A 27,707-nucleotide genomic window follows, 5' to 3' on the forward strand; every position below is an offset into this window, starting at 1 on the left:
CAACTTCCCAATTGTCAAAAAGATCCCTAGAAAGTGAAAAATCGTGTTTTTAAACATTCAGTCCAGTGCCACTTGCCCTAGGCGCGGAATTTGCGCTTTAGGCGCAAGTCGACAGATTCTGGAAGGACGAAATGTGCCCCAGGCGCAGGTCTTTGCGCTTCAGGCACACAACATCTGGTGTCTGACTTATACTGTATTTTGCTCCTCTTTCCAGTCTGAATTTGACATGGGTTGACTCCAATTGGACATCTAAAACTCCAAATATGGCTGAAATACTCCACATAGGTCATGTTGATTCTCACCAAAATTCATCACTACACTAAAACAAAGAAACAACGCTAAACTACGAAAAATATCTACTTAATCAAAGAAATAACAACATAAATACTTCATTAAATCAAAGAACTAAAATCAACAAAATATATCAAATAGCTCCTTAAATTAACTAATGATTAAAGATAAATAAGAAAAAACAATAAAAATATGCATATAATGAAGAGTCATCAGCAAGGTCTTTAAAGAGTAAATACTTTAACAAGTGCAAGAGTAAAGATCTAGAAGAAAAAATGTCAAAAGCAAAATACATTGTTGAAGGAGGATCTTCAAACAGACCACCTTACTTTGATGGAACGGATTACTACTTCTGGAAGAACAAGATGCAGTTGTTTCTGAAATCTCAAGATACATGAATGTGGCGCATCATTACAGATGGAGATTTCATACCAAGAGTTGATCAAGATGATTCAAACTCTGTTGAAAAGAAAAAAATGGACTGGACAACTGGAGACAAAACTAAGGTACTCCTAAATTCTAAAGGTCAATTATTCTTATCGTGTGCTTGGAGCAAGGAAGAAAACGAAAGAGTTGATGATGCATAATTGCTAAAGAAGTATGGGACACATTGCAAACTCATTATGAATGAACAAGCCATGTCAAAGAAACAAGAAAAGACATTGGCATAAGGAAGTTTGAGCTGTTCAAAATGAATGAAGGAGAAACCATTGATGAGATGTACTCAAGATTCACAACTATAGTTAATGAGATGTGTTCTCTTGGCAAGGCTTACTCAATACAAGATAGAGTGAGAAAGATCATGAGATGTCTTCCAGCCGTATAGAGACCGATGGTGACAGCTATAAGTCAAACCAAAAATCTTGAAGTGCTTGCATTAGAAGAACTAATTGGAACCTTAAGAGCACATGAAGTATTATTACAAGAAGATAAACCAGCCAAGAAAGGAAAAACAATAGCATTGAAAGCATCTCAAGAAAGTATACCAGCACAAACAGAAGAAGAATCAGAAGAAACTAGACAAGAGGATGTTGATTAAAAAATTTCCTTTCTCACTATAAGAATTCAAATAATGATGAGAAGAAGATACCATATCAAGAAAGGATTTCCAAAGAAAAGAGAAAGTCCCAAAGCAGAAGCGAACAAAAGCCAAATCACATGTTTTGGATGTAATAAATTAGGACATTACAAATTCGAATGTCCCCAAAGTAAAAAAAAACCACCAAACAGACTTCCTTTCAAAAAGAAATCAATGATGGCTACATGGGATAACTCAGATGAATCTGATAAAGAAGCCAAAATATGCTTAATGGCAAATACTGAAGAAAATGAGGTTACAAATTCTAAACCTTGTCTTTTGTGTGAACAAATGGAAAAATAATTTAACAACTTGCTAAATGATTCAAACTTTCTTGTTTAAAAGTGTAGTTCTTTAAAAGAAAAATTTCACAAAGAAAAAGAAGAGAAAGAGAAAACTCAAGCTCTGAATGATAAGCTTAAAGATATCATTCAAAATCTGAAAAACTCTCAGCTCAAAGATTTTAAAACTGAAAATTAGGAAAGTCATGAGCATTATGCATTTCAAAAGGAGAACGTTCTCCTTAAAGCTGAAGTTGAACTTCTTAAAAATGATTTGTCAGATTTCATTAGAGCCACTGAAAGATTTCAAAAAATCATGGGATACCCAAGTAGGAATATTTGATAAAACTGGTCTTGGTTTTAGTCAAACTCAAAAAATCAAAATGTATGAAAACTTTTTTATTCTAACTTTTTTATTCTAGAAAGAAAAGAAGGTAAATACTCAGTTTTCTAAACCTTTTCAATCTTGGCCCTGTTAAAACAAAAAGTTTAGGAGGAATGATGTATGATTTTGTTATTGTTGATGATTTCTCACGATACATTTCGGTATTATTTTTAAAACAAAAATGATGATGCTTTTGATGCCTTCAAAATATTTTGTAAACAAGTACAAAATGAAAAAGATTACATCATCATTTCTATAAGAAGTGATCATAGAGGAGAATTCATAAATGTTTCTTTTAAAATATTCCTTGAAGAACTTGGCATTTCTCATAATGTATCTTGTGCAAGAACTCCACAACAAAATAGAGTTGTTGAAAGAAAAAATAGAACATTACAAGAAATGGAAAGAACAATCTTGGAAGAGTCTAATGTTGAAAAATACTTTTGGATTGAAGCCATCAATACATCATGGTATATTTTAAACCATGTATCAATAAGAAAGATCATAAATAAAACACCATATGAAATATAGAAAAACAGAAAACCAAACAACTCATATTTTCACATTTTTGGTTGTTATTGTTATATCTTGAACAACAAAGAAACTCTTGGAAAGTTTGATGCAAAATCGGACAAAGCTATATTTTTTGGTTATTCAATCGATTCTAAAGGGTATCGTGTTTTCAATTTAAAATCCAAAATTATTGAAATCGGCATGCATATATTATTTGATGAATTTTATGATCTCGAATTGAGTAAAAGAGATGAGAAAGAAGAAGAACATTCTGGGCAACAACAATAGCAGAATGTCCCCTAGGAAACCCAGATTGATAAACAATCTCCATTTCATTCTCCTCCTAAAAGTTAGAGAATAATTAGTGATCATCCTCAATATCAAATCATTGGAGATACTGTTGATGGAATTAGAGCAAGAATGTCATTCAAGGATGATGGCAACACCAACATGGCAATGATCTCTCAAATTGAACCAAAATCAATCAAAGAAACCATAGTTGATCAAACTTGGATTTAAGCAATGAAGGAAGAACTTCTTCAATTCGAGAAGAATGAAATCTGAAATCTAGTTCCAGATCCACAAGATCAAACAATCATAGAAACAAGATGGTTATTCAGAAACAAACTAGATGAAAAAGGTATGGTTGTGAGAAACAAAGCAATGTTGGTTGCTCAAGGTTACAATCAACAAGAATATATAGATTATGATGAAACTTTTGCTCCTGTCGCAAGGTTAGAAACTATACAAATTCTTTTTGCATATGCATCTCATAAACTTATTAAACTCTTTCAAATGGATGTTAAAAGTACATTCTTAAATGGTTTTTTAAATGAACAAGTTTATGTGCGACCACCTCCCAGTTTTGAAGATCAATCAAAACCAAATTATGTTTTTGAACTCACCAAGGCGCTATATGGTTTAAAACAAGCACCAAGAGCTTGGTATGAACGACTTAGTTCCTTTTTAATCAAAAAATGGATTCTCTAGAGGAAAGATTGACACTACACTGTTCAAGAAAAATGATAAAAATGATTTACTTATTGTTCAAGTGTATGTCGATGATATTATCTTTGGCTCAACTAATGAGAAAATGTGTGATGCTTTTTCTAAACTCATGCAAAGTGAATTTAAAAAGAGTATGATGGGAGATTTAATATATTTTCTTGGCTTGCAAATTAAGCAACATGAAAATGGAATTTTTATATGTCAAGAAAAATATATAAAAGATCTCTTAAAAAAATATAAAATAAATGAAACCAAAATCATGATTACTCTCATGCATCCATCTTCTTTATTAGACAAAGATGAAATTGGAAAATCTATTTTAGAAAAAGAGTATAGGAGTATGATAGGATCTTTGCTTTATTTAATTGCTAGTAGACTTGACATTGTGTTTGCAGTAGGATTATGTGCTAGATTTCAATCAGCACCTAAATAATCTCATTTAATAGCCGTAAAAATAATTTTTAGATATCTCATTGGTACTACTCATCTTGGCCTTTGGTATAGAAAAAGTTCTCATTTTGATCTTGTAGCTTACTGCAACGCTGGAGATAAAATTGAACGAAAAAGCACAAGTGGGGTATGTCAGTTTCTTGGTGAAGAATTAATAAGTTGGCCGTGCAGAAAATAAAACATGATTGCTCTCTTGACAATCAAAGCTGAATATGTCTCAACTGCAAACTGTTGCTCTCAAGTTCTTTGATAAAAAATCAACTTGAAGATTTCTCTGTAAGTTTTCAGGTTGTAACATCCCGTTTTTTCGAGACATTAACTAACGAAATTCTAAACGTAAAAATACAAATTTGTTATTTATTTATTTATGATTATCTTAAATACTCATTTACCTTAAAATGAACTAATAACATTTTTAGCTATATTTTCAAAAATAATGAATCAAAGTATTTGCAATTACTAAAAGTAAAATTAATACGTTAAACAAAAGAAACTCCTAGAATCAAAACTCTTGACGTTTTACTACCCAAACATAAATCTTAGTTGGTCATAAACTTTGGAGCACTGGAAAACTCACCCAACAAGTCTAACACCGGCACAAAAGTATCAGAGCCTCCAACTGCCTGATATTGTACTTCCTCACATTTCTCCTATTAGGTTGACCATAACATTATTCGCTCAAGTAACACTATATGTGACGTCATGTCAAACGTTAGGGTCATCTCCAAATAACAAACACATAGAAAATATGTATGTGTATATGATTGTTATAGCAAAAATATAAATAAATCATATACTTCAGTATTGTACCTACCTAATTAATAACATTATTTCACTCAAACGACCAAGAGTACAATAACAAGACAATATCTACATAATTAATAACATTGTTTCACCCTAAACAAATACAATATATCAGTTATCTTTATAAAACACTAATCACACCATAGTCAAGATGCATGCCCAAATAGACCTTATTACTTAATCTATTTGTCAATGTAATGATTCCGGAATATCACCTCCCCCGTAAGGGCTTCGTGGGTCCTTACAAGCAACACCACTAACTCAAAATCCCCTATGTGGGCTCCAACCAATTATGGACGCACCACACAACTTTGGGCTCCAACCAATTATGGATGCACCACATAACTATGAATGCATGAATGTAGACACTTTTGTTAGTAACAATATAGATCACTCGATCAGAGCATCCAAAATCATTCAACCTTGTCCTAAACCAACCTAGTTTAGACACAAATTAATCACCTTGAATAACCACAACATGTCAATCACAACCATTATAACAACATATCATATAACATTCATTTTCCACAATTTGAACATGTCAAGCACAACCATTATTAATATTCATTTTGAAGATAACACACAAACAAAACCAATACATAACATCACAATACATTTATATCACATATAATTCAATTCAATTATTTAAGCGGATGGAGTGATGCCCTTACCGATATGAGTGTCATTATTAAAATTCTCATGCAGCAGTATTTGCTCCAAATATGCTAAACTTGAGGGGATAAATCACTAAATTCTTGAATTCCTTCCTTTTTTCTTCTGAACCCTTTTTTCTATATCACAAAGCGTTTTTCTGAATGGAAGGCGTCGATTTCTTTTTTTTTTTTTCTTTTTCTATCAGTAGAAGCGAGGAACATCATATTTCAACCTAAGTCCATTAAGACCCTAATTATTTACTCATCAATTTAAATGTAAATTTTGTTTTTAACGTTTCCCGAGTCATGCTTTTATTATTATTATTATTATTATTATTATTATTATTATTATTATTATTATTATTATTATTATTATTATTATTAATATTATTATCAAAAATTAAAATAACACAATACAATAGTAACTATCAGAATAATTATCTCTACTCCTAATAAGGTAAAATATAAAAATAAAATAAAATGTCTGGATGTTACACATGTGTTCCAATTTACTATGATATTACAAGTGCTATAAATTTGTCAAAAAATCTCATTCTACATTCAAGATCTAAACACGTAGAAATAAAACATAATTTTATTCGTGATCGTGTTAATAAAAAAGAAGTTGAATTAATCTTTTTTGATACTCAAATACAACTTGCTAATATTTTTACCAAAATCCCTTATAGAAGAAAGTTTTAACTTTCTCAAGGAAAAATTGAAAATTATCAAAAATCCTATCAGTTTGCGTTAAAATTTGGTTCTGCAAAAGCACTACCATGCTATCATTTCTCCTTTTTTCCAACACCAATCAGTCACTTCACTTTTTCCAACAAAGTGGAAAAACGGCAAATCACCATCATGGTTATTCATCTTCCCTAAAAACAGTTTCTTCTTATTTTTCCAAAAAACTGCAACTCCCAAACTTCTCAAAACCTTCAAACCATTTTTTGCAAAAATTTGAAATGGCTCGTACTAAAATGACTGCTCGAAAGAATGTTTTCCATAAATGCACCTTCATCATGTTCATCTCTTACATCTTCACCATTTCACAATCAATCACCATCACCTCCACCAAGACCGACTCCTCCTCAAGAATCGTCTGTTAATTTTTTTCCAGATTACTTATCTTCTTCTCCTAAATCTAGCCCTAGGCAAGATTCCAACCCTAACCCATTGTCAATCGTTCTTCCTCCTCTCTTCCAATGTCCTCCTCTAAATCCAAACGAAGTCCCAACTCATATTCGTTCATCCTTCCCTAAACCTACGGAGCCAAAGACACGCTCAATGAGAGTATCTGCTAGAGTCGGTACCTCCAAAGCTAAACCCTCAAAACCTACAATCTTCGTCATCTCTAACAGTGAAAATTCTAAACCTTCAACACCAAACCCTACAAAGACATCAACACCTCTCAAACCATATGAACCACCCACCTCCCCATTACAAACTGAACCTTCTTTCTCCACACCTCCAAACCAAAAGACAAAATCAATGAATTAAATTTTCTCATCTTCAAAACCCTCTCAACCTTCTCCATCTAAACCCTCATCAAAACAAACTTAAAGGTCAAAACTACCATTACTTTATCCCAATTTTTGGCCAAAAACAAGTTAAAATATCCCCCCAAATAGGCAAAACAACTGCTCCCAAGCAAAAGCCTCGAGAACTTTCTCTATCTTCTCTAGAACGTTCTCCTTCTATCTCACCATAACGTTCTTCTCCTCCTACTATAAATCCAGAATGTTCTCCATCTCCTACCCTCCCTCCCAAAACTGGCCCCTAAATACGCTTCCCTCTGCTCATTCCATCAACCCTATAGAAAACTATTCTGAAAAATGGGTCAAGCAACCTGTTGGAATTGGTTGAGTTTTCTTGCTTGAAAACCTACTCATCAAAGGCACCTTTAACAAAACCCACACAGATTCTCTTGGCTGGACCAAATTTCTGCAAATCTATGACTGCTATTACCAGATGGGGTGAGGGCCTTCTATTGTAGAACCCAAACATTTCCTAAGAAGTCTATCTTGGTGACCACTCTCAAGGGTATTGAGATTCGATTAACCACTGATATTCTTGCCACCATCCTCGACCTGCCAAATGATGGCCCTCCGTCTTTGGAAAGAACTGGTAGTAAGTTCTCAATCTGAGCAGGAAAGACGTGTTTTCTGAAATCTTTCAGGAGGGTTGCAAAAACCACTTGTTTGCATCATTAAAGCCCATCTACAAGGGGTTTAACAACATCATCCAGCATTCCATCATACCGCATTGTGGAAGTCACGAGTACGTCTCTGACAACGATGCTTTGATCATTCATCATCTCCTCACGTACAACAGGGTCAACCTATCTTTCATCATACTACAAAATATGATGGTGTCCACTACGAAGGACTACAAGAAAAACAAAATCTCCTATGGCATATTTTAGTCAAAAATATTTAGGTATTTTGAAGTCCTTCTTGCCTTTGAAACCTCCATCATCAAGATCTCCAAATTTTCTTCGAATAATGTGTCTCACATGAAGAAGCAGTCTTCAGCAAAACACATTCCTAAATCTACAATTCCCTCCACATCTCTCAAGAGAAAGCGCTATGTGTACAAATTTGGTGCATCCACCACTTTCCCAAGAGAAAGTCTCTACCACTTCCACCAGATCGTTCTCCATCTCATTCTGCACAACAATCTGCTCAAGAATGTTATCCACTTCCTGCTCGAGAATGTTCTCCGTCTATTCCCATCCAAACAGGGACCGAAGAACGTTCTCCATCCTCCATTCCTAAACAATCGGCTCAAGAACATTCTTCCCCAATCATTCCCCATTCATCCTTTCAACCCACATCATCTGTTGCACCTACCATCCCTCCTCACTATAACCCACTCAGTGACATGTGTGCTCAACTACCATTCTACACTTCATTTATCATGTCACCAACTTTCGTTCCCCTCAAAAGACTATTTCCTCTATCTTCGAAATTAGTCCATTTCTGAACTTTCCCGACACTCCTAGTCCATCCAGTCGTCCCACAACATCACCGTTCACAACCCTTCCTACCATTGCCACCTCATTTGCCACTCTCTCATCCTTCTGCATTGCTACAACTCTATCTCACTCCAATCTTCCCGCAACACCCAAGGATAGCTCAAAAAGTCAGGCTAAGCGACAAAAAGTCCAATAGGACTCCACCAGCCAATCCATCATGGCTGACCTGCACACTATCATGGCTCTACAAATACATCAAGATCAAGAATTTGCAATTCTAAGGGAATGAATGACTACCCAACTTGCTCCGAAGTTAGGGATTGATCCTCCTCCTTTGGTTCCTCATCCTTCCTTCCTTGTTGTCCCATAACTTTCAAGATCATCATCATTTGAAGGATATTCTCCCTCCCTAGGAAGTCCTTTTGTAAATTGTACTTCTACATATTTCAAAACTGTTTGAATCTATGCCTAATTGAATGTATATAAATCTGCTATTAATGAAATGATATTTTGATACAAAAATCTGAAGCATATTCTGAGGGGGAGCGATTAAGCTCTCTACGATTGAAATTGGAATCAAAATTAAAATCTAAATTAACATATTTGTCATCATAAAAAGGGGGACATTATTGAGGCAAAATCTCAAATTAATATTTTGATCTAAACAAGTAATAATTAAAGACTCTAATTATGATTCTAAATTATGTGTTAATTTAACATGTGCTTTTGAGTGTAATAATCCAAGATAGGTACAAAGCAAATGCAAGAGAAATCAATTTAAAGAAAGAGCTAAAAATGAACAAAACTGAACCAAGAACATTCTTGACATAATCTAGAAAACCAAGAATGTTCTCACGTTTTTGTCATTTTCAACAAGCAAGATTAAATCAGTTTTTAATGCAAGGAAAGCTCTGGCAAATCGCGAATGGATTTCCATGTCAAATACTAGAAATGTACAACTCTCATATCGACAAAAGAATCACTCAAAAGGATCAAAGATTAAAAAAAGCAAATGCAAGAGAAATCAATTTAAAGAAAGAGCTAAAAATGAACAAAACTGAACCAAGAACATTCTTGACATAATCTAGAAAACCAAGAATGTTCTCACGTTTTTGTCATTTTCAACAAGCAAGATTAAATCAGTTTTTAATGCAAGGAAAGCTCTGGCAAATCGCGAATGGATTTCCATGTCAAATACTAGAAATGTACAACTCTCATATCGACAAAAGAATCACTCAAAAGGATCAAAGATTAAAACGCATAACTCAAAGCAAAAGTGTTAAATGATCATTCTCCAGTAGTGTAACATTTGTCTCCAGTTTGATAAACATTCTCCAACATGAGTTAAGCATAAATCATTATTGTGTAAACTAAAAACTGTAAGGGTTGTTTATAATTTAAGTAGTCTTTTTTGTAAAAATCCTTTTATGGTTAAAAGGTGAATTGTAAAATCCTCTCAAGATTGGTAGGTGACTTGATTGAATCCTTTCTAAGTGGAAAGGAATTGTTGTTACAGATCAAGATTGATCTTAACAAAACCGTGTAAAACCAAGAACGTTATCTATTTGAACACTTAGTGGAAAATCTCACAGTTTTGAGGACTGGACGTAGCTCTAGTTGGGTGAACCAAGATATATCTTTGTGTGATATATCTTCTTATCTCTATTTACTTTCAATCATTTTGATTATCAAGTTAAATAGATAAACTAAAACTGTGATTTTAATGAACCAAAAACTTTCTCCGTCTTCTGTTTATAGAACCAAGAACGTTCTTCATTTTCTGTTTTTATAACCAAGATCGTTTTTGAGTTATTTTCTTAAGTTTTTAACAGAAAATTTTAAATAGGTGAATTTACAATTCAAACCCATTTCCTTGTAAATTGACATTGCTACTTCACATTGATCATCAATCACCTCATTAACTGCAAAAGAGTTAATCTTTCCTACATCATAATTCAGAACATGATAATTGCCATAAATAAGGACTACAAGAAAAACACAATCCCTAATGGCATTCTTCTTACCAAGATATTTAAGTATTTTAACATCCCTCTATCTTTTGAAACATCCACAATAAAAATTTCAAAATACTCTTCCAAAAATGTTTCACAGATGAAGAAACAATCCTCTGCCAAGAACATTTCCAAATCTGCACTACCCTCCACAATTCCCAAACGCAAACGTTCTACTCGTCAATCTGGTGCCCATTCAACTGTTCTACAAGAACATTATCCATCACCTCAAACCACTACTCCAGATCATTCTCCACCAAATCCTGAAAAAACTACTACTCAAGAACGTTCTCCACTCTGCACACCTCCCACTACTGCTCAAAGACGTTCTTCACCTTCACCCAACATTCTTCCTTTTCCCTCAAATCCACCTAGCCTCCCCTACTCATTTAACCATACATCCACTGAGGTTCCTGTTGTCCCCTATCTGTATCATCAACAGAGTGACATGTGCTTCCAACTCCCATTTCATTCTACTTCAATCATCTCACCTGCTTTTGTCTCTCCATAAAAGACCAATTCATCTATCTTTGGCATCAGTCAGTTTTGGTCTTCCCTAACACCCCTGGTCCGTTTATTCATCCTCGAAAATCACCAGCAACTGCCCTTCCCACCATTGCCACTTCATTTGCCACTATATCATCTTTTTGCACTACCACTGCCCCCATACACACAACACTTTCCCTTCTACTCCTAAAGACAATTCCAGGCGCCCTTCCAAACGTCAAAGAGTCAAGAAGGAGTCAACCAACCGATCAATCCTGGCTGCCCTCTAGAAAACTATGGCGCATCAAGAACATCAGGATAAAGAGTATGCTACTTTACGAGATTGGATGGCAACCCAACTTGCTCCAAAGTTAGGGTTTGATCCTTCTCCACTAAATCCTTCTCCCTCTTTCCAGGCTTTTCCAGAATGATCTACATCTTCTTCGTCTGAAGGATCTTCCCACTCCCTTTCTACATAAGCTTTAATTTTCATTTTTCTCCTATTCCTTTTTTCGTTGACAAAAGGGGATAATTAGTTTAGATTTACTACAATATGATATGTACTAAGAAGTCATTTTGCAAATTGAATTTTTGTATATTTTATCTTCTTGAAACATATGCATGAATCATGTATATCCATCATTCTAAATGCATCATTGAAATTCAATATTTTGGTTCAAAATCTGTAAAAGGTGAAGTGTAAAATCCTCTCTAAAGATTGATAGGTGACCTGCTTGAATCCCTTTTTGGGTGCAAACGAATTGTTGTAACAGATCAAAGTTGATCTAAACAAACTGTGTAAAACCAAGAACGTTGTAAAACTAATAATGTTCTTCATTTGAACACTTAGTGGAAAACCTCACAATTGTGAGGACTAGACGTAGCCCGAGTTGGGTGAACTAGGATTTATCGTTGTGTGATATCTCTATTTACTTTCAGTCTTTTTGATTATCAAGTTAAATAGATAAAGCTAAATTGTTGATTTTAACTAACCAAGAACGTTCTCCATTTTCTGTATTCACAATCAAGATCAATCTTGAGTTATTTTCTTAAGTTTTAATAGAAAATTTTAAATAGGTGAATTTACTATGCAAGCCCTCCTTCCTCGTAAATTGACATTACTACTTCATAGTCCCTCTATTTTATATAAAGTAAAACGGGGTAAAATAGTCTATTTAGATGTATTGAGGGGGTTGGAGGTATAGATGAAGGGTGACATGTAGAAAACTCCTAAATTTTTGTATCCTCAGGATCTTTACAATTAGGAAATTTTATCATGTACCCCACTTTAATACCTATACCCTCACAATATTTTTAAAATGTCAACTTTACCTTTGAATTTTTTTACTATTTTACAAACTCAAATTCACCTTTTTTTTTTACCATTCAAAGATTTTTGGACCAATCAATCCAAATTTTCTGGTACGTAAAAGATTTTAGGAAACTACCGTAAAACTTTTTATAAAATTTACCGTACAAAAGGTTGAAATTGAAAACTTTAAAAATATTTTTTGATGCAAAAGGTTGAAAGGGTATGTACAAGAAACCTTTAAAAAGTTTTCTGGTACAGAAGGTTGAAAATGTAAACTACCGGAAAACTTTTCACAAATTTTTCAGTAAACTCTTCTATCGGAAAATTTGTGAAAGAGTTTTTCGGTATACATCAGTTTTTTTTTTAATTCTTGATTTTTTATAAAACATGTGTCGATACTACCAACATTTTCGATAACTATTATTAATTTATTTTATATTTTACTTAAGATCTTTGATACACGAGAATCTATTTTGAATAGAGTTAGAAAGATTGATATAAAAAAACAAAGTGACGGTTATCATCACTAGATCAGATAAATAAACAAGAGAGAGAGAGTGAGAGATAATAAATTAATATTAGGTAGTGACAAAGAAAAAAAATAATAAAATTTTTTTAAAAACAAAGGAGTAAACAAAATAGGAAATAAAAAAAAAATCTCTGAAAATTTGCGGTTTCAAGTTTTCCAGCAATTACCGATTTTTTTTTTGAAGTTTTCCGATAACAAGGTGTCTTCAGGAAATCTTAAAAAAGAATTTATAGTAGTTGTAGAAAACTTCAAATAAGTTTTTTTGTATCTTCAAAAGTTTTCCAAAGTATAAGTTATGTACTAGAAAACTTGAGAAAAAAAAATTCGGTAAAATATAAAAAATTGACACTCACTTGTGTACCGAAAAACTAAATGATATTATAAGTGAAAAAAACAACTTTTAATATTTATATGAGAACAAATATATTAATTCATCACACCCAAAAAAATCAAATTTTATTGAGTTTTATTTATTTATCATATATATATATATACTATTTTGTTTATAATAATAAAATAAAAATATAACTTATAGTATTAGTCAATTATAGCTTTAAATTATTAGAGATATTTGACTTCTATATTAATTATATTTAGATTATGTACACATGCAGGAAGTTTTCAATTGATAATTAAGATTAACTTTTATAATTATTTTATTTCTATAAAGTATTATTATTATTCATTTCATTAAGGTAATTTGGTAAGAAAATCATAAAGATAATTTTTATTATTTTTTTTATATTTGATATATCAATTTTCAATTATGTATATAGTAAAGACGATATTTCGGAAACGATGAAAGATGAAGTTTTTACTAATTATTAGTATGCATTAAAAAGGAGAATTGCTAAAAAAGAAAACAGTGTAGGTTTAATTACAGAGGACTTTTGTGATATGCAGAAGAGATATCTTTGTATTTGAATTATTAACATAAAATTATTTGATATAAATATAAATATAGAAACATATAAATTTATTAATTAAAAGACACATAAAGTAAATTAATCTAGAATTTATTTATATATAAAGTCTCTCTCTATAATCATGGCGACTTGCAAGTTAAAGTTTTTTCATTTCCACTTAGTCTTCACTTCACACCTTACGACTCTCTCTCTCATCACTGATCACTCATCACTCAGAGAGAGAGAGAGAGAGAGAGAGAAGCGATGAACAAAAGGCTTCTTCAGATCCTATTGTTCCTCTTCGTCTTCAACTCTTTCTCTCTCTGTCTCTACTTCACAATCCATCATCAATCTTCTTCTCTCAACCCTTCTTCTCCAACACTTTCCAATTCAAATCAAAACAATACACCTTTGAAACGACCCTTTATAGAGAAACAACAAAAAATCCATTTCTCAAATTCAAAACCATGGCCAATTCTTCCCTCTTACCTACCTTGGTCACAAACCTCTTCTTCTACTCCTCTTCGCTCTTGCGAAGGCTATTTTGGAAATGGTTTCACGCGCCGTCTTGATGTATTCTCTGGTGACGACGGAGGTGGGTGGTTTCGGTGTTGGTATAGTGAGACATTGAGGAGTTCGGTCTGTGAAGGTGGGAGAGTTCGTATGGTGTTGGAAAAGATTGGAATGGCGAAAGGTGGTGAAGATTTGGTTGATGTTATTGGAAGAAGGGAAGAGGAAGAGTTACCTTTGTTTGAAAAGGGTGCTTTTGAGATTGATGGTGGTCATAGGTTTGGTGAAGATGGTGATGAGAAGATGGTTGTTGATAGTGAGTTTTTGGATTTGTATGTTCCTAGAGGTGATATTATGAGACATACTATGCGTGATTTGATTAGTAAGATTCGGATCGTTCCAAAGAAGGAATTTGTTTGTGATCAGGTCAGGTGTAGGAATAGGAACATTCATTCATAATTTTTATTTTTTAAGTTTTTTAACTTTGATCATGTTTGTGGTTAATGAGATGGAATGAATTATACTATATGATAGAATGTGTTTGATCCATGTAGCTGACCGTACTTAGTGGGAAAAGTTTGGTTGTTGTTGTTGTTGTCGATCATGTTTATATGGTTATTGGTTAGGCATAGGGGTGAATGAAATTGTTGTCAAGTTTCTAATTTTGGATCAAATTGTTATTAGGGTGAATAATTTAGTATAGTTTAGGTTTTACTTGTGATGAAGGGAGGGGTAGAAAGTTTAATTTATATTTTCTTTTTTTACTTTTCTGTTTCTTATTTCTGACTTTGATATTTTGGTGTTTATGGTTAGTTATTGCTTTATTGCCAATTGGGTTGGATCCGATAGCAGTCAAGTTTATGATTTTGGATTTTCCTTGTGATGAAGTGAGGGGAATGTGTTTATTTGTTTTTTTATGGTTTGTGTTTCTGAACTTATTCATCTGGGTGTTTATGGTTTGTGTTGCTTGGAGTGATTGAGTGGAAATTTTTGCTAACTTTTTATTTTTATGTCTTTGAGTATGTGTATTTATTGTTTTACTTATTGGGTTTGGATCGAATAGTTGTCAACTTTATAATTTGGATTTTGCTTGTGATGAGGTCAGAGGTATTAGTTCTTTATGGTTTTTGTTTTTGAATTTGATCATTTAAGTGTTTGTAATTAATGCTTGGATTGTTTGGAACTTTTTTTTTTTTTTTTTTTTTTTTTTTTTTTTTTTTTTTTTTTTTTTTTCCGATTTAGTCCTTTATTCCTAACAATATCAAATAAAGTATGAAAATTTTTTTTTACTTTGATTATTTGTGTGACTGTGTTTATGGTTAGTGCTTGTATTGGGTTGAAATTGCTGTGAGGTTTATAAGATGTTGATGATTTTCCTAGTTTTGATTATTCTGAAACTTGTTCCATGCGGCAGTAGGTTTTATAAGTTAGTTTCTCTTTTAAGAGGGGGGTTACAAATCTTTTGGTTTGTCTTTTATCCGGCAGGGAATTTAATGTAATAGTTAGGGATATAATCAGTTATCATTTTATAGTAAATGAAAATAATAATATTTTTTAGAGATTGGAGGGGGAGTGTGAAGCGGAGGAAAAGAAATTATCCAAAACAGGTAAACCTGTGTAAACGACAGTGTTATCCATTGTGCATTGCGGAATAAAGCTGTTTGTTCAAATTCCGTTGCGTTATAGTGCCACTATAGCCTCCATTCGACAACATTTTGTTCTAAATAAGTATCTCGGAACTATAGCCATTTGTTCAAATTTCTACTACGGTTTAGTTGCTATTTAACCACGTTGGTAAACGGGGAACCAAATAAATGTAGTTAAATTGTATAACAAGTTTAAAGGATTTGACATGATGTTTCTTAGATCCTTTCTTCCCTATAGTTTTAAATTTTTTTCAATTGCTTCCTCCCAATTGATATAATTTAGTGTAATACTGTTACATTTTTCTGGTTTACACCACTTCTTCTTTTTATGTGCTTTTAACATGAAATTTTTTTATTTGCAGTGGATTGAGGAACCAACACTTCTGGTGACACGCTTTGAATACGCTAATCTTTTTCACACTGTTACAGACTGGTACAGTGCATATGTTTCTTCTAGAGTTACTGGCTTGCCTAATCGACCTCATTTGATCTTTTTAGATGGCCATTGTAAGGTATGCATGATCTGTTTTGTAAATCAGTTTCATTTGATTTCAACTTTCTGATGATATTTGGTTTGCTTACTTTCTCATTATGGAAACATGACAATTTGAAAGCATGCAGCATCGTTAATGTTGCTTGTTTGCATGTATACTTTCTTTGCCAGTGATTTTTTCGTCGTTAGATGTTGACTTAGCAACTGAATATATCGGAGTCAGAAGTAAGGTTTTGAGATACCGAATCAGATAGGACAATTGAGATGTGGAGAGTTGAAAAGGTTGTTGACTATGTGTGTAATTTTTGACCTCATTATGAAAATTAGTTGATGATGTTTGTGTAACCTAGTAGGACCTGGATTCCCTGTCGTAGGGGAATCATGCATTTACACAGGGTTAGGAGATCTCGACCATTAATTTAAGATCGGACAGTTCAAATCTTCAAATCACACATTCACAACATCAGTTTTAAGTAATTTTGACAGTTGATTGAGATCGGACAAACCAAAACAGAAACTACGTCACACAATTACTGCAGGGGATCTGTTTCCCATTCTCTCCGGTTTGTGCACTGCTTTCTTTCATAAAATGAACCACTTGGACCTAATGGAATTTCATGATCTAAATAAAAGAATTAATAGTTGAGGTACATATTTTGATTCTCATTATTTTCTTAGGAGACTATCAAGTAAGGATTGGTTATAACTTGTAAGATTCATCTGTTGGTGTCGTTTGGGTTGAATTTGGAAATTAATAATCGTGTTGCTTAAGTATTAATCTTTCTTCTTATTCACAAATTTACTATCTTTTTCTTACAGGTTAGTTTTATTTGCTTTGGAAGAATTATTGGTTAGTTTATTAGTTACTTCGAATGATTTTCAGGCTCCACTTGAAGAGACGTGGAAAGCGTTATTCTCGAGCCTCAGATATGCTAAAAACTTCAGTGGAACAGTTTGTTTTCGTCATGCTATTCTCTCACCTTTGGGATACGAGACTGCTTTATTTAAAGGGCTAACGGAAGATATATATTGCGAAGGAGCTTCTGCACAAGAATTGCGGCAAAAGCCTGATAGTCAAAAAACTGCGCGTCTTTCCGAGTTTGGAGAAATGATCCAAGCAGCATTTGGACTACCTTTAACCTTAAACCGCGGTGCAAAATCAGTCTCTGGACATAACATCCTCTTTGTTCGCCGAGAAGATTATTTAGCTCATCCGCGTCATGGTGGTAAAGTTGAATCAAGACTAAGTAACGAGGCGGAAGTGTTCAATTCCTTGAACAATTGGGCATCTAATTATAAAAGGTGTAAAATCGACCTTGCCAACGGATTGTTTGCACACATGTCTATGAAAGAGCAGGTACGAGCCATTCAAGATGCATCTGTGATCGTTGGTGCTCATGGTGCCGGTCTTACTCACATAGTATCTGCATTACCTAAAACTGTGATTCTAGAGATTATTAGCAGCCAATTCAGGCGTCCACATTTTGCATACATTGCACAGTGGAAAGGGTTGGAGTACCACGCAATTAACCTTGATGGATCATATGCCAATCCTGAAACTGTGATCAATACCCTTGTCAGCATAATGAAAAGCCTTGGATGTTGAGTGTTTTGGGCTTGGACTTGAAACTGACAATATGTAACACCAACACCTCGGATTGAAGACGTGTCCAACACATGTCAGACACCAATACTTATGGTTACATTCAATTACTCTCACTTTATGAACTTATTATTGATGTCTACGTATCAATGTACGGTGTCTGTGTTAGTGTCCGGTGTCTGTGTTTCATGGAGCTGATGATATCTGAGCTTGAGTAGTTGAATGGCGGGCAATCTCAAAATTTATTATTACTTGTATCTCATCCACGTCAAGCAATCTCTAACCTTATTATAACTACATCCAGATTGGGTCGGTTACCGAGCTGAAAGAATTGCTGATATGATGTTGTAGCAGAAATAGCACTTAACATAACAAATTATATCATGTCCATGTTCAACTGAAGAAGGTTGCAAAATTCAGCGTCATGGGAAAATAGTTCAAATTGTGTTGATTTATGTAAACCATATTAGCTTGTTGTGGAAGTTTAGGTGTATTATTGATGAGCCAACTGAGATGTTGATAGTACCTTATACAGATGCAAGGTCCCAATTATTTGTTTTGTCCATTGTTTCTTCCACAAATTAGGGCTGTGTTGTATCATAGGTGATTCCTTACCACTATTTTGTTTATCGGAATCATTTTGAAACAGATACTGTGTTATTGAAAATTGAGGTAAACTATACAAATTGCATCTCTGGGTATGTATCAATCAATTTTTTTGCTGACACAACCTTTTTTCTTGGAAGATTTTGTTAGACTTAATTGTTAAATTTGAGTCAATTTAGTTACTTAATTTCTTTGGTTGTTATCATTAAGTTCTTTCAATTATTCAAAATCTCAAATTTTTATATTATATACTTAATATTTTCAAAAATTGAATTTATTAAACAGTTTTAATTTGAAAATTCACCAATCAAAACTTCAAAATTATTTAAAAGTTGGAATTTTGGCTAAAGAACAATTCTAAGGATGGTCATAGCCTTGAGTGTTTGAGACTTGCATGGGAATTGGATGGTAGAGGTTAGGTTGGATTACATTTCATTTAATTATTCAGTTAATGCTTTTTTTTATTAAATTCAAAATATAAAAAAGAAAAATTAAAATTTGAAATATTGTTTTTCATTCAATTGAATACTTTTAATGTACATCACTATTTAAGCATGCATTTAATAGTTTTTTTTAATGTATTAGTTTTATTGTTTTTTAGAAAGCCTTAAAATGACGTCATGTCAGCAATTTTGTGTGAAGATGCTTGAGATGAGAGAGCTTAGAACAAATCTTATGATGTAAATTTTAATAAATAATAGATATGATATTTTATAATGGACTTTTTTATACTCATTATATTAAATCTTAAACACTTTTTAATCAAGTAAAATATATAACAAGTCTCTACTAGAAATCTAATTTGTTTTATCTTTTTTGAAACATCATTGTGGATCCCAAAATTAGTTTATTTTATATTTGTTTGATAATATTAACTTTGAATATATTTTATAATTTCTTAAATGTCTTGTATACACTGCACATTTGAATTTTTTTTCTTTTTCATTATTACATTATTATACTTTTAAATTTGGTTCCATATGCTTAATTCTTAGCTTTGTCTCTGATTTCATGCGTCAAGTTAGGATCTTACACAATATAAATTACTGAAAACATTATTTTTTTCAAGAATGTACTTTATTCATCGGTTTATAAAACTCAAAAACTAATTTTTGTGACTCAAGAACTAATGTTCACAAAATGGAAAATCGATGTGTATTTTCATTCCTTCTACATTTACATGGAATAAATGTAATAATTTTCATTATAAAAATTGACTGGATTGGACTAAGGGTGAATAGCCGTTCGCCCTTTGGGCTTGAGTCCGGTCCAAAATCACCAATAACAATAATTGCACAGTAAATAACATAGTTATTAATTTCATTTACATTGGTTTTAAGAACAATATCTATATAAACATTCTCAACTTCAATTGCAATAAATAAACATTTCAACTTCAATTGCAACAAAATCAGCATGAAAAAAATTCATAGCATCATAAATTCAAATAATAGTTTAATATTTCAAATGTTCCCACACAAAGTAGGGTCTATATCTAATAATAGACAAAAAAATGCAGGTATTATAATCAGTTTACGTTTTAATAAATTAGAGTGAAATCAACTGTTTAAGAGGAAGCTAATCACACTTGCAACATACTAAAATGCAAACTTCATTTTAACTTCGTTAATCTTTAACTAAACCTGATTTAATTCATACTGACTTTAAACATCAAAATAAAAATATGATTAAACATGAACAAATGGAGATTACAAAAGATGAAATACAAACCACAATGACATTAGCGAGTTATTTTGCATAAGCAAGCCGTATTACAACTTCCTAATAACTTCAAATCTTCAAGAATGATCAATGGAACCAAAATGAGGTAGTTTATATATGATGGTGATGTAACTAAAGATAAATAATAATTATTAAGGTTTGATGGAGGCGCTGAAATTAGGGTTGATTGTCTCTGTCCCATCTTTTTCAAACTTTTGTCATTATATACAACAACTGTAATACATTCTTTTTCTTTCTTTTTGTGTTTTTCTCCTGTTTCCAAAAAAGATTTATTTGCCCCATTGTCTAAAAAGTAAGCAAGCTTAACTAACACTTTGACTCGGCATTATACAAGCTTATATATCCTAATACAGGACAACCACCCACAAAATTTCTTTGACGAACATTCCTTTTTTCCTTTGTAAAAGAATGTCAAGCTTTCTTCGTAATAGTTGAAAAGTTATTGGAACTTTTTATTCACTGTCAAATTTTGTACGTTTTATGTAGTCAAGTATCAATTGAATTAACACTCTTTTTTAAGTGAAAATGATATGCAAAAGCATCACAGTAGAGGAAAAACAATGGCGTTAACACCCGTTGACACACCTATAAGGCTTTTGTTTTTCAACACATTGTCTTGTTTTTCAAATGCAAGAACAAAAAGCCTTTCTAAAGTATATGTGAGAATCTTGATCCATATGTTGATATGATCATTTGTATGAACAAAGGAAGTTGAAGCTTTGAAAATAGAGCAATAGGGACACAAGCCAAAAGAGCAATGGGAATTGGAGCCCATTTAAGTCTCTCCTTTAGCAACATAGACAGTGCTGCACCAAATGCTACCATTGTACTCACTACACCAAAGAACATACAAGCCATACCTATTATTAATCTCTTTGGTAATTCCATGACAAAATCTTCTTCGGCGAAGCGCGCATTTAGTATCGCTAAAAACATCAGAAGTGAAGCCATTGATGAAAACAAGGCTAGTGCATCTGACACAGCAAATACCATGAAGGTGTTATCTGACAAGAATATTGGAATTCCTTTGTCCTGATTGTTACCTCCAGGTACAGTTATTGCGGCCGCAAAGGCGATAGTGGCGATAAGAGTTGCCACTAACATACAAGAGTTTGATGTATCCTTCATCCAATTCTTCCCTTCTTCAAGCAATGCCTTGTGCTCTTCCTTGAACACTTGCCAAGCTGTTTTACCATCTTGGTTTTTAACTTCTTTATGGAGAGGATGATCCAATTTCTCTACTTCCTGTTGGTGATGTAGCCATGTTATCAATAACTTTATGGAATTGAACTTAATCACTCCTAATGTTCCATATTATTGAGTATCACTTTAGGTTATTTCACTCAAATTAAGATAAGTTGTAGACAAATGAAAGAATGTAACAATATTACAAAATTTCTTTTTTAACCATTGGGAGTTAATCATTGTCATAAATACACAGTGGAGTATAATGAACTTGATAGTGATGTGAATAATATTAATTGTTGATATAAATAGAATAAACTAATGAGTTTAATTGTGATACAATGTCACCGTAAAAAGTTTTACACGATCAATACATCACAACCAACACTATGTGCGATTTTGAAAGTAGTTATGACTAAAGTCAAATATTTTTAATGATCTAATGGTTATGATTGATTGATAATGTAAACAATTTTTCCAACTGACAGTGAATATAAATTAAATTGTTGCATCGAAATTATAAAGCGACACTTATTTTAGGTATATTTTTCTTTTGCTAATGTGATACTCAATATGAGATGGACAGAGTAGTAAGAACTAAAGAATGTGCTTATGAGATTAAACAAACCTTAAACCACTGTAACTCTCTTTGCAATTGAAATGATGCACCTGAAATTGACTCTACTTGAGAAGCAAACCTTGCTGCTAGATGTGATGTAGTGTTCTGTGATTCATCTAAAGCCAATACTAAAAGCTTGCAAATTATTGGCATCTTGCATAGAAGACTAAAAACTTTTTCTTGCCTATTCTTGATGGCAATTTGAGCTACATACCCTTCATTTGGCATGTGAGTCCAAACCAAATCAGGAAAAAACTGAAAACAAATCCTTAAAATTTCAACTATACCAGATGATGTTGCACTGAAAATAATGTCTGCACTCACAAAAGATTGCCAGAATTGATTGTCATTCTTGGTTGAAGCTTGTGAGGAAACAAATTCAACCAATCTCACAGCAGATACATGTTTCAACTTTGTATCTCTAAGTAGCTTTATGCTAGGAACTGAAAATGAAATTGTCTACTTTATAAATTTTAAATAAAAAAAAGAAACATAAGTTAAGAGAATGATATATGTAGCATCGACACTTCACATTGATGGTGTGTTTGGTGTCTGACACTGACACGACACATGTGGTTACATTCAGTCTTCTATTTTTTTAAATTATTATCAATGTCTACATGTCAATATTATGTCCGGTGTCCACATGTTGTTACATAGAGAATGATACTTTTAGAGAATCGCAGGGAATTTTGCTTCACTACAAGTATAACATACCAAGATTTTGAAGTGCATTCCATATTGTATTTCCAGAGTTAGAATGATTGGGTGGTAAATATTCATGTTCTACAGGAACACCTGATATAGTTTAAGAATGTTAAACTTCAGTAAGGCAGAAGAGTATTACAACCGAGCATTGTACCACAAAAGAACAATAAAGTAAGTATTTACGTATCAATGTCGTGTCTGGTGTCTATGATTGTGTCGGTGCTTCATAGATTGTACCACAGAAGAATTATGCTTAAAGAAAGTACTTACAGTGGTAAATGAATCTTTTCCAAAACCCAAACTTGTGTCCACTTTGAAAGTGAGATGGCAATTTTGACAAAACATTAAGTATAATGCTTCCATTTGAATCAGAAATAGTGGCCAAGTTAGGGTAGTGTTGCACAAGATACATTGTGATATCTGCACATGGATGATTCAAAAAGGATATAAACATATGAGTAATATTGTTTTATATGCTTAGCTATTAAAGCTGAACAATTTAGGATATTTTGGTAACCTTGCAGTACATTATTACTTTGGCTTTCTACTGCAACTAGATATATAAAATTGAAGTGGTAAAAGCTTTAAACTACAAAAATAAAAACTCAAATAATAACTTTGTAATTTAGTGAAATTCTACCTATATTGGAAAATCTTTAGGAAGAGAGCTATGAAGACATTAACATTATAAACTTAACTCATTCTGTTTCATGAATCAGGACTAAAATTACTTACAACATTTACAGCTCAAAATTTGTGTTAGTTTTACACGCTAATAAAGAGATAATATAGTAATCTTGAAGTGAACAGAAAAAGTGAAAATGTCAAAAGAAATGCTTTCATTATTTTTTGCAAAAGCATCATCTCTATCTACCCCTTCATCTTCTCTCCATCACAATGATTCCCTTCAAAAGTCTCTCATCTTCTTATTAGAAAAATCAACATATTTTAAAAAATAAAAACAAAAAATATTTCACAAAGTTAACAGACCCTTGCATATTCAGCAAAGAATTTTGGTTACCATGAAATCCGGCAGCGGTAAGCAAAGCAACAAGTTGACTAGCAGAGGGACCAGAGAATGGACAGCCAGGTCTGTCATCTGTAGTATTCAAAACAAGATACCAAACCATCTCTTTACATCTAGTAGAAGTGATACTATAGATGAGTGGTGTGAATCCTTTAAAATCAGTAACTTGTGTAAGTGAAGGATTTTTAGCCATCAATGCCTTGGCTGCATTAATGCTTTCGCCCATTGCAACATAGTGAAGGCAGGTACAACCCATAAAATCCAATTCTGCAAGCACATTTGGAGGCATGTGCTGCAACAATTTCTCAATGAGGTGCCACTGAGCTGATACAGCTGCAACATGAAGTGCAGTCCTGCCAAGTATTGTAATCTTTGTTGTCAATGCGGTCGGATCGTTGTCGATGAAAGCCTTTGTAGATTGCCAGTCGCCTTTTAGTATTGATAAGTGAAGAGGTTGGTAGTAACTGTGGTTGAATCCTCTAGCTTTTGGAAATAATAGTAACAACATGAGTTTGTATGGAAATGGCCAATAGAATAACAGACAAACATTTTTTAAGAAGAACACTTCATAAAAATGCCTCATGTATTTTCAATGTAATTGTAAACTATAGAAGCTTTTGCTTGAATCAAGTATCCATATGAAGGACATTTTAATATATGGTGAGTTCAGGGACATCAAAGAAGTAATAATCAAGAGGTTCAGGGTTCAAATCCTGAAAACTAACATAATCGAGGAGTACCAATTCATTTACCTATTAAAAAAAGTATGTGATGATCTCTAGCAAAGTTACAACTACAAGTATTAAGCTTTTCAACTAAGAAAGTTAGACTTCAAATTCTCACTAAAGTTTCATGGAAAAAAATTCTATGGTCATTTTATTTTGCAGTCTTTTGCCTATAAACACAATCCAAAAAGTTGTTTTGTTTTTGCTAATCCATTGTTTCAGAAACCCATTTTTTTGTCTTAATAAAAATAAGAAAGAAGGATCATAGTCCAATATATGGTGAAACACATACCGAACTCAGTGACAGAAGCCTTGACATGATCAAAAGACATCAGTGGACTTGATTCTGCAGATGCCATTTCTATTACAAAACTTTGTCTTGGTTTTGGAAGCTGAAAACTGATTCAAATGAATAATCAGAAGCTGTAGAAGTTATGGTTAAAATCACACTTCTTTGGCTCTTCCTGATATAAGAGTTGGAATATTAATATCATATATGCTTTCCTTTCAGACAAAGCAAAGTTGAAGAACTTGAAACTCTTCTATTGCTGGATGCAATTGCAATAGTTTTAAAATACTATCCTTTACAGGAAACAAAATAAGAAAAAACTGAAGAAAACAAAATCAAAATGCATTCTTGCATCGGTTTCTTCCTCTTTTTTACATTTGTTTGTTAATTGTGCTGTTATAAATTAAATATTAATCCACAGGTGAAAGGGGCATGTTCCTTTTTTCACTTTTTTAATTAAAGACCTGAAAAGCAAAGTGAGTTGTTTGGGGATGTTGATTCTTATTTCCACATTTTACTGCTACATTGCTTTTTTATTCCTTTTTCAGTGCTGTGGATAATATACTTTCCAAGAAAAAAGTAAAAGTAGTATATGCCATGTTTGTTACACTTCATTTTCTTAATTTGGCTTTTTTTATTTTATTTTTCATTTCACAGTAGGAGCACCTTTATCTTCAAATTAATTACTAGTCTTGTTATATTTAACATGTAACTTTAATTTATGTTTTTATTTATACTGCAACTTGTTTTTATTTTGTTCTTTTTTATAAATCCAAAAGTTGCAAGTGCTTAGTGACTTGCTATTTTTCATTTCTTTTTAAGAAAATGTAAATCACAAATTTTAATTGCATCATGTCATTTTGAAGTTATTGTAGTTTTTACAAAGGCTTCTTCTAATGTATGTTTTTTTATTTTTGTTCTGTTAAAGAAATTCTGAAATTCTTTTACTTTGAAGTGATGTGCAAGTTAATGACCCTGAAGCTTGTGATTAAGCTGTATGCAATTTTTTTTTGTCTATAAATGAGATGGTAAATACCACAAGAAATTCACACACACAACTACGAGGTCTTAGATTCGAACTCAGAACATAGTGTTCAAACTAAGAATATCGGTATTAGTCAATTGAGCTAAAACTTAAAGGACAATTGTATGCAATTTATTATGTATGACTTTGTTGTTTGGTGGTTCTAATTTGAAGGACTAATTAACCCTGGACTCTCTAGAACTTTCTCACCCCTTCTATGTTCCTGCATTTGGGTTTTTGCAGATTTCAATGCAAATAATATCTCTTCTCTTTGATCATCAACAGATCATAATGGCTCTTGCAAATTTGAGTTTATTCAACATGAATGTAATCTGATGTAATGTCTTTTCTATCATTGAATTCTGTAATGAAATCAGTGATATTTTCTATCAGGATTTCATAAATTCCTATTGTTTCCTATCTTTGTATGAAATATTATTATGCAAAAATGGTATTGACTTCTTCCATAAAACTTGATTTTTCTTACACCAATACATAAAGTAAATATGTCACATACATAATACACTAAGATTATTACAAATAACTCAAATATCAAATGAAAAGCAACAATGTAGAGATTTCATACACCATAACTATATAATAACAACAAAACATATAATTCTTTATGGAGGAATAAAGCACCAAAGTGTTGTGGTCAAAGTCCTTGTCGGCAATCTGAATTGCAATTGCATATGAAATTGAAGCCAAACACCTAACAAACTATCAATGTGAAAATTAGACTCTTTTGAAATGAAAGGATTACAACAAAGTTGGTGATGTTGTGTTAAAATAATAAAGCATATAACAGACGAAAATAAAATAAAATAAAACTTGTATTTTGATGACTGAACATTAAACATTCTAATGCCTATAGAAATACAAAACGAAAAATATTATGATAGAAACTTAATGGTAATAATTGACTTTTACCCAAAGAATTCAAGAGTTTGTTCTCTCCCAATTAATTGTCAAAAATAATATAACGGTTGCCTAATATAATAACTGCTGCCTAACAACTGCCTAACAATATTAATCAGAGGTCTAAAATATTAGTACCAAAATAAGTTTTATGAAGAAAAAAAAAAAAAAAGCACACTTTTTTCTCCTGGGTCGAGTTTCTAATAACATCTCCATCAGTTGAAGTAATTAGTATACATGACACATTCTCCCTGATCTGACACCAACATTCTTCAAGAGAAACGTGCTTCACAAATCCAACTCCCATATGCAACATATAGAGAACTTCAAGCTTCTCTAAGTATTGTATGCCAGTGGGCATATGCTCCATACACGGGAGGCGGAATAACCTAAGTGTCTTGAGAAACGGGAGTGCTCCTTTGTCGATAATAATATATCTCAATTCATTCATATCACTAATGTGCAGTTCCTTTAGCTTTTGAAACCATCCATCTTGAAAATGAAAACTTAAACCTTTATAAGCATCAGAGTCTATATAGAGGATCGACAAGTGTTGCAAATTTTTCAGTGATTGCATTGGATCATTAGTTAAATTGGAATAAGACAAATCCAACATAACAAGATTTTGAAGCTCTGGAATCCACATTGGTAACGTCTGTAACCTCCCAAATAGAATAAGTTTTTGAAGCATACTTGGTGCTTGAATCAAATGCAAATCCACGACAAGAGATGCAACTTCAATATTTGAATTTACACTTAGTTTCTTTAAGTGTTTCATTTGATTGATTGAGGAAGAAAGAATGCTTCCATGTTCTTCCCGAACATTTAGCAACCCCAAGTCCCTTATCTGCTTCAGCTTTCCTAACGCTTTAATTACCTCTGTAACTCCATCCATACCTAAATCAACTTTACGTAGTGTTTGCAGGA

General features: G+C 32.6%; 2 protein-coding genes and 1 pseudogene across 3 annotated transcripts; 1 reads left to right on the forward strand and 2 right to left on the reverse strand.

The window, feature by feature from the left end:
• Positions 1 to 13,832: 13,832 nt before the first annotated feature.
• LOC101507410 (beta-1,2-xylosyltransferase) lies at positions 13,833 to 18,631 on the forward strand. Its single transcript, XM_004500075.4, has 3 exons — positions 13,833 to 14,620; positions 16,203 to 16,352; positions 17,217 to 18,631. The coding sequence occupies exons 1-3, from the start codon at positions 13,949 to 13,951 to the stop codon at positions 17,937 to 17,939; spliced, it is 1,545 nt and encodes a 514-aa protein (XP_004500132.1). The 5' UTR covers positions 13,833 to 13,948; the 3' UTR covers positions 17,940 to 18,631.
• Positions 18,632 to 20,227: 1,596 nt separating this feature from the next.
• Positions 20,228 to 25,236, reverse strand: LOC101507721 (uncharacterized). 2 transcript variants are annotated; one of them, XM_012715776.3, is made up of 6 exons: positions 24,842 to 25,236; positions 23,819 to 24,307; positions 23,068 to 23,217; positions 22,807 to 22,887; positions 22,099 to 22,403; positions 20,228 to 21,530 (listed from the first exon to the last, which is right to left on the reverse strand). In XM_012715776.3, exons 1-6 carry the CDS (start codon positions 24,906 to 24,908, stop codon positions 20,934 to 20,936), a joined length of 1,689 nt encoding a protein of 562 aa, XP_012571230.1. In that variant the 5' UTR covers positions 24,909 to 25,236; the 3' UTR covers positions 20,228 to 20,933. The 2 variants fall into 2 exon arrangements, with proteins under 2 accessions (XP_012571230.1, XP_004500133.1); XM_004500076.4 differs by having other exon boundaries at positions 22,099 to 22,532; positions 24,842 to 25,235.
• A 789-nt stretch (positions 25,237 to 26,025) lies between these two features.
• LOC101509311 (disease resistance protein RPM1-like) overlaps positions 26,026 to 27,707 on the reverse strand; it is a 3,097-nt pseudogene continuing 1,415 nt past the window's right edge.

Source organism: Cicer arietinum, chromosome 5 (genome assembly GCF_000331145.2).
Source record: "Cicer arietinum cultivar CDC Frontier isolate Library 1 chromosome 5, Cicar.CDCFrontier_v2.0, whole genome shotgun sequence".
Taxonomy (NCBI): Eukaryota; Viridiplantae; Streptophyta; class Magnoliopsida; order Fabales; family Fabaceae; genus Cicer; species Cicer arietinum.

Coding starts and splice junctions, on each gene's coding strand:
- LOC101507410 (XM_004500075.4), top strand. CDS start 13,949: ATGAACAAAAGGCTTCTTCAGATCCTATTGTTCCTCTTCGTCTTCAAC. Junction 14,621..16,202: donor AGGAATTTGTTTGTGATCAG/GTCAGGTGTAGG, acceptor TTTTATTTGCAG/TGGATTGAGGAACCAACACT. Junction 16,353..17,216: donor TTTTAGATGGCCATTGTAAG/GTATGCATGATC, acceptor AATGATTTTCAG/GCTCCACTTGAAGAGACGTG.
- LOC101507721 (XM_004500076.4), bottom strand. CDS start 24,908: ATGGCATCTGCAGAATCAAGTCCACTGATGTCTTTTGATCATGTCAAG. Junction 22,888..23,067: donor GAAAAGATTCATTTACCACT/GTAAGTACTTTC, acceptor AAACTATATCAG/GTGTTCCTGTAGAACATGAA. Junction 21,531..22,098: donor GAGAGTTACAGTGGTTTAAG/GTTTGTTTAATC, acceptor CATCACCAACAG/GAAGTAGAGAAATTGGATCA.